Raw genomic sequence first — 7,033 nt, 5'->3', positions numbered from 1 at the left:
GGAAGGAAGGAAGGGCAGATGGAAGGAAGGATGGAAGGAAGGAAAAGAAGGGCAGATGGAAGGAAGGAAGGAAGGAAGGGCAGATGAAAGGAAGGAAGGAAGGAAAAGAAGGGCAGATGGAAGGAAGGAAGGAAGGAAAAGAACACAGGAAGGAAAGTGGGCTGGATTGGACCTCTTGGCAGGCCGGTTCTGGCCCACGGGCCGCATGTTTGACACCCCTGCATTAAAGCTTTCAGACTGTGGATCAGCTGATCAGTCAAACAGGATCAGCTGCTCCGCTGGTCTCCGTGTTCAGCTCGGAGGTTTTCTGTCTTTGAAACATTAAATAGTGTCAGAGAGACTTTAAACTTTATTCTTTATGAGTTGGAACATTAATTATTACGAACTGTCTAAAGTTCATCTCAGAATGAACCCGATGAACTCAGCAGAGACGAGTTCTGAGTCTGCAGGGTTAGGGTTAGGATGATGATGATGATGATGATGATGATGATGATGATGATGATGATGATCCAGCAGCAGGGTTAGGGTTAGGATGATGATGATGATGATGATGATGATGATGATGATGATCCAGCAGCAGGGGTTAGGGTTAGGGTAGATGATGATGATGATGATGATGATGATGATGATCCAGCAGCAGGGGTTAGGGTTCGGGTAGATGATGATGATGATGATGATGATGACTCTTCTTCTTCTTCATGTGTTAGTTTCCCTGCAGGTAGGGTTAGGGTTAGGGTAGATGATGATGATGATGATGATGATGATGATGATGATGATGATGATGATGATCATGTGTTAGTTTCCCTGCAGGTACTGAACAGAGAAGACCTCCAGCTGCGTCTCCAGCTCCGTCGCTCGGTTCCTGGAAACCAAACAGCTGTTTAACCATCAAGAATAATAATAATCATAATTATAACACATATATAAGTATTATATCAACGGTTCTTTTCACCCTGAATATAAACTGTATTTTCACTTTTTTGTAACATTAGTAAAGTTTTATTTCCCTTTAACTGTTATTTCCTGTGACTGTGCAGCGATCATTAACCTTTATGGGACAAATAATTATATTTGGTAACTTCTGTAAATATCCCAAAATATCCTTCCTTTCCTTCCTTCCTTCCTTCCTTCCTTCCTTCCTTCCTTCCTTCCTTCCTTCCTTCCTTCCTTCCTTCCTTCCTTCCTTCCTTCCTCCCTGCCTTCTTTCTTCCCTTCCTCTTTTCCTTTCTCCCTCCCTCGTTCCTTATTTCCTCCGTCCTTCCTTCCATCTGTCCTTCCTCCCTCCCTCCTTCTCTCCTCCCTTCCTTCTTTCCTTCCTCCATCCCCCTTTCTTCTTCCTTCCTTCCTTCTTTCTTCCCTTCCTCCCTCCTTCCTTCCTTCCTTCTTTCCTCCATTTCTTCCTTCCTTCCTTCCTTCCTTCCTTCCCTTCCCTTCCTTCCTTCCTTCCTCCATCCCCCTTTCTTCTTCCTTCCTTCCTTCTTTCTTCCCTTCCTCCCTCCCTCCTTCTCTCTTTCTTTCCTCCCCCCTACCATCCTTCCTTCCTTCTTTCCTCCATTTCTTCCTTCCTTCCTTCCTTCCTTCCTTCCTTTCCTTCCTTCCATCTGTCCTTCCTCCCTCCCTCCTTCTCTCCTCCCTTCCTTCTTTCCTTCCTCCATCCCCCTTTCTTCTTCCTTCCTTCCTTCTTTCTTCCCTTCCTCCCTCCCTCCTTCCTTCCTTCTTTCCTCCATTTCTTCCTTCCTTCCTTCCTTCCCTTCCCTTCCTTCCTTCCTTCCTCCATCCCCCTTTCTTCTTCCTTCCTTCCTTCTTTCTTCCCTTCCTCCCTCCCTCCTTCTCTCTTTCTTTCCTCCCCCCTACCTTCCTTCCTTCCTTCCTTCCTTCCTTCTTTCCTCCATTTCTTCCTTCCTTCCTTCCTTCCTTCCTTCCTTCCTTCCTTCCTTCCTCCCTTCCTTTCAATGAGTGTCCTATAAAGGGACCTGTCTCACATGTTATAGAGATGTTGGTGCGATGTGGAACAAAGTAAAGGAAGGAATCTAAAAAGGGTTCATTTAGGTTCATATCTTAATAAACTGGACTCTTAACCTTCCTGTCGTCCTCCCGGGTCAAATTGACCCGTCTGTTTTAACTCTTCCTTCCTTCCTTCCTTCCTTCCTTCTTTCCTTCCTTCCTTCCTTCCTTCCTTCCTTTCATCTGTGCTTCCTCTCTCCTTCTCCCTTTCTTCCTTCCTTCTGTCTTTCCCCCCTCCCTCCTTCTCTCTTTCCTTCCTCCCTTGCTTCTTTCCTCTGTCCTTCTTTCCTTCCTTCCTCCCTTCCTCTCTTCCTTTCTCCTTTCCTTTCCTTTCCTTTCCTTTCCTTTCCTTTCCTACCTCCCTCTTTTCCTTCCTTCTTCCTTCCTCCCTTTTTCCTCCCTTACTTCTTTCACCCCTCCTTTGCTTCCTTCTTTCTCCCTTCCATCCTTCCCTCTTCCTCCCTTCCTTCCTTGACATAAGGACAACAGGAGGGTTAAAGGACAGGAAGTGAAGTTTTATAATGAGCTACTGGACCTAAAGTTAATCAGAAGTAATCAGGATCAGTAAATACATCCACAGGTCAGACAGACAGAAGAATAAAGAGGTCAAAGGTCAGCTGTGACTCGGACCTGAAGGCCTTTGATCTCCTCTGGATGTTTTCCAGCCGCTGGATCCTGAAGCTCAGCTGACGGATGTTTCCCTCCAACTCTGCTTCACTCAGATCCACACGCTGAGTCAGACGGCTGAAGGTCGCTGCCAGCTCCCTGAAACACACACACACACACAGTAACACACACACACACACACACAGAGTAACACACACACAGAGTAACACACACACAGAGTAACACACACACACACACACAAACACACACACACACACAGTAACACACACATACACAGAGTAACACACACACACACACACACACACAGAGTAACACACACACACACACACACACACACACACACACACACACACACACAGTAACACACATAGGGTCAGGTGTGTGTGTGGGGGGGTTAGGGTCAGGTGGGGGGTTAGGGTCAGGTGGGGGGGTTAGGGTCAGGTGGGGGGGTTAGTGTCAGGTGGGAGGGTTGGGGGGGTTAGGGTCAGGTGTGTAGGGTGGGGGGGTTTAGGGTCAGGTGGGGGGGTTAGTGTCAGGTGGGAGGGTTGGGGGGGTTAGGGTCAGGTGTGTAGGGTGGGGGGGTTTAGGGTCAGGTGGGGGGGTTAGTGTCAGGTGGGAGGGTTGGGGGGGTTAGGGTCAGGTGTGTAGGGTGGGGGGGTTTAGGGTCAGGTGGGGGGTTTAGGGTCAGGTGGGGGGGTTAGGGTCAGGTGTGTGGGGTGGGGGGGTTTAGGGTCAGGTGGGGGGGTTAGGGTCAGGTGGGTGGGGGGGTCTTACTTGTAGACCTGCTGGCTGCAGGCGGAGCTGCTGACGGGGATGACGGCTCTCAGGCGGTGAGCTACGTAGTCGGTGAACTGCTGCTTCAGGACGCGCTCCCTGCTGGCGTTGGTCCAGGTGAACTTCTCGTACAGGTAGAGAAGACCGTACAGCGACAGAGACAGAGCGATGACCCGCCAGCCCACCGAACGCCACACCTGCAGCAAGGAGACACACCTGAGAGACACCTGCAGCAACAAGACACACCTGAGAGACACCTGAGAGACACCTGAGAGACACCTGCAGCAAGAAGACACACCTGAGAGACACCTGAGAGACACCTGCAGCAACAAGACACACCTGAGACACACCTGAGACACACCTGAGAGACACCTGAGAGACACCTGCAGCAACAAGACACACCTGAGAGACACCTGACAGACACCTGCAGCAACAAGACACACCTGAGAGACACCTGCAGCAAGAAGACACATCTGAGAGACACCTGAGAGACACCTGAGAGACACCTGCAGCAAGAAGACACACCTGAGAGACACCTGCAGCAAGAAGACACACCTGAGAGACACCTGAGAGACACCTGAGACACACCTGAGAGACACCTGAGAGACACCTGCAGCAAGAAGACACACCTGAGAGACATCTGAGAGACACCTGCAGCAACAAGACACACCTGAGAGACATCTGAGAGACACCTGCAGCAACAAGACACACCTGAGAGACACCTGAGAGACACCTGCAGCAAGAAGACACACCTGAGAGACACCTGCAGCAAGAAGACACACCTGAGAGACACCTGCAGCAACAAGACACAACTGAGAGACACCTGAGAGACACCTGCAGCAACGAGACACACCTGAGAGACACCTGCAGCAAGGAGACACACCTGAGAGACACCTGAGAGACACCTGAGAGACACCTGGAGCAACAAGACACACCTGAGAGACACCTGAGAGACACCTGCAGCAACGAGACACACCTGAGAGACACCTGCAGCAAGAAGACACCCCTGAGAGACACCTGAGAGACACTTGAAGCAAGAAGACACACCTGAGAGACACCTGAGAGACACTTGAAGCAAGAAGACACACCTGAGAGATACCTGAGAGACACCTGGAGCAACCAGACACACCTGAGAGACACCTGAGAGACACCTGCAGCAACGAAACACACCTGAGAGACACCTGCAGCAACAAGACACACCTGAGACACACCTGAGAGACACCCGAGAGACACCTGCAGCAACAAAACACACCTGAGAGACCTGAGAGACACCTGCAGCAACAAGACACACCTGAGACACACCTGAGACACACCTGCAGCAACAAGACACACCTGAGAGACACCTGCAGCAACAAGACACACCTGAGAGACACCTGCAGCAACGAGACACACCTGAGAGACACCTGCAGCAACAAGACACACCTGAGAGACACCTGAGACACACCTGCAGCAACAAGACACACCTGAGAGACACCTGAGACACACCTGCAGCAACAAGACACACCTGAGAGACACCTGAGAGACACCTGCAGCAAGAAGACACACCTGAGAAACACCTGCAGCAACAAGACACACCTGAGAGACACCTGCAGCAACAAGACACACCTGAGAGACACCTGCAGCAACGAGACACACCTGAGAGACACCTGCAGCAACAAGACACACCTGAGAGACACCTGCAGCAACGAGACACACCTGAGAGACACCTGAGAGACACCTGCAGCAACAAGACACAACTGAGAGACACCTGAGAGACACCTGCAGCAACGAAACACACCTGAGACACACCTGAGAGACACCTGCAGCAAGAAGACACATCTGAGAGACACCTGAGAGACACCTGAGAGACACCTGCAGCAAGAAGACACACCTGAGAGACACCTGCAGCAAGAAGACACACCTGAGAGACACCTGAGAGACACCTGAGACACACCTGAGAGACACCTGAGAGACACCTGCAGCAAGAAGACACACCTGAGAGACATCTGAGAGACACCTGCAGCAACAAGACACACCTGAGAGACATCTGAGAGACACCTGCAGCAACAAGACACACCTGAGAGACACCTGAGAGACACCTGCAGCAAGAAGACACACCTGAGAGACACCTGCAGCAAGAAGACACACCTGAGAGACACCTGCAGCAAGGAGACACACCTGAGAGACACCTGAGAGACACCTGCAGCAACGAGACACACCTGAGAGACACCTGCAGCAAGAAGACACCCCTGAGAGACACCTGAGAGACACTTGAAGCAAGAAGACACACCTGAGAGACACCTGAGAGACACTTGAAGCAAGAAGACACACCTGAGAGATACCTGAGAGACACCTGGAGCAACAAGACACACCTGAGAGACACCTGAGAGACACCTGCAGCAACGAAACACACCTGAGAGACACCTGAGAGACACCTGCAGCAACAAGACACACCTGAGAGACACCTGAGAGACACCTGAGAGACACTTGAGAGACACCTGCAGCAACGAGACACACCTGAGAGACACCTGAGACACACCTGAGAGACACCTGAGAGACACCTGCAGCAACAAGACACACTTGAGAGACACCTGAGAGACACCTGAGAGACACCTGAGAGACACCTGCAGCAACGAGACACACCTGAGAGACACCTGAGACACACCTGAGAGACCTGAGAGACACCTGAGAGACACCTGCAGCAACAAGACACACCTGAGAGACACCTGAGAGACACCTGCAGCAACAAGACACACCTGAGAGACACCTGAGAGACACCTGAGAGACACCTGCAGCAAGAAGACACACCTGAGACACACCTGAGAGACACCTGCAGCAACAAGACACACCTGAGAGACACCTGAGAGACAAATATTTGATCCAGACGCTGATGAAAAACTGAATAATTTTTGGTTTTGGAGAAACGAAACATTTGAAGACATCAGCGTGTTTACTAAAAATGAATCGTACGTATGAATGAAAATCATCGTACCACCCCACCGATGATCAGGACCGTCATGGATGCTCGGGAGGTGACAGAGACAAGACCTGTTGCTACGGAAACCACCATCTCATCCTTTATGCTGGAGCCTTCCTGAGGAGAGAGGCGATGTTTCTATGGTTACGAGTCATCTGAAGAAACTAAAAAAACTAAACACGAACATGTGAGGTTGGTGAGCTCACCTGCAGTCTGGGGTCGGAGCCGCTCAGCGCTCGTCTGGCGTTGTAGGCGCCGAGGAAACGCGTGACGAGCGCCGTCCAGCCCAAAGAGAACTGGAACTCTATGTTCTCTCTGAAGTCTGCACACAGGGCAGCGAGGCCAAGGTCATAGGTCAACTCGAAGGTGGTGGAGGGAGCAGAGAGCTGCTCCTGGACAGACAGAGACAGCAGAGGACGGACGCTGTCTGAGGACAGAGGACAGACATCACTGATGACACCTGAACGGACGGAAGACGTTACATAGTGAGACGCTGTTCATACCGTTCATGTGTCTCTGGGCGTCTTTGATGTCTCTGAGGATGCTGACGGAGCAGCGATGAGCCAGACAGCCGATGATCCTCTCCTCTACGTGCTGCAGCAGCTTCTGGACACACCAAACACAGACAAGCAGACTGAGAGACAATGAGAGACACTGAGACACTGAGAGACA

The 7,033-nt window shown here is 50.9% G+C and overlaps 1 protein-coding gene across 3 annotated transcripts in view; it reads right to left on the bottom strand.

The window, feature by feature from the left end:
* Positions 1-788: 788 nt before the first annotated feature.
* The window catches only part of mfn1a (mitofusin 1a), a 20,661-nt gene continuing 14,416 nt past the window's right edge, over positions 789-7,033 (bottom strand). For all 3 annotated transcript variants that reach the window (XM_053330547.1, XM_053330548.1, XM_053330549.1), the window contains 6 exons: positions 6,865-6,967; positions 6,568-6,788; positions 6,377-6,478; positions 3,406-3,602; positions 2,635-2,769; positions 789-862 (listed from right to left, as the gene is read on the bottom strand). In XM_053330547.1, coding sequence (XP_053186522.1) covers positions 796-862; positions 2,635-2,769; positions 3,406-3,602; positions 6,377-6,478; positions 6,568-6,788; positions 6,865-6,967 — 825 coding nt within the window. In that variant the 3' untranslated portion in view covers positions 789-795. The remainder of the gene's footprint in view (positions 863-2,634; positions 2,770-3,405; positions 3,603-6,376; positions 6,479-6,567; positions 6,789-6,864; positions 6,968-7,033) is intronic.

This window comes from Scomber japonicus, chromosome 12, assembly GCF_027409825.1.
Source record: "Scomber japonicus isolate fScoJap1 chromosome 12, fScoJap1.pri, whole genome shotgun sequence".
Taxonomy (NCBI): Eukaryota; Metazoa; Chordata; class Actinopteri; order Scombriformes; family Scombridae; genus Scomber; species Scomber japonicus.
Note: the sequence above shows the minus strand (reverse complement) of the source record. Positions and strands in the feature narration are given on the sequence as shown.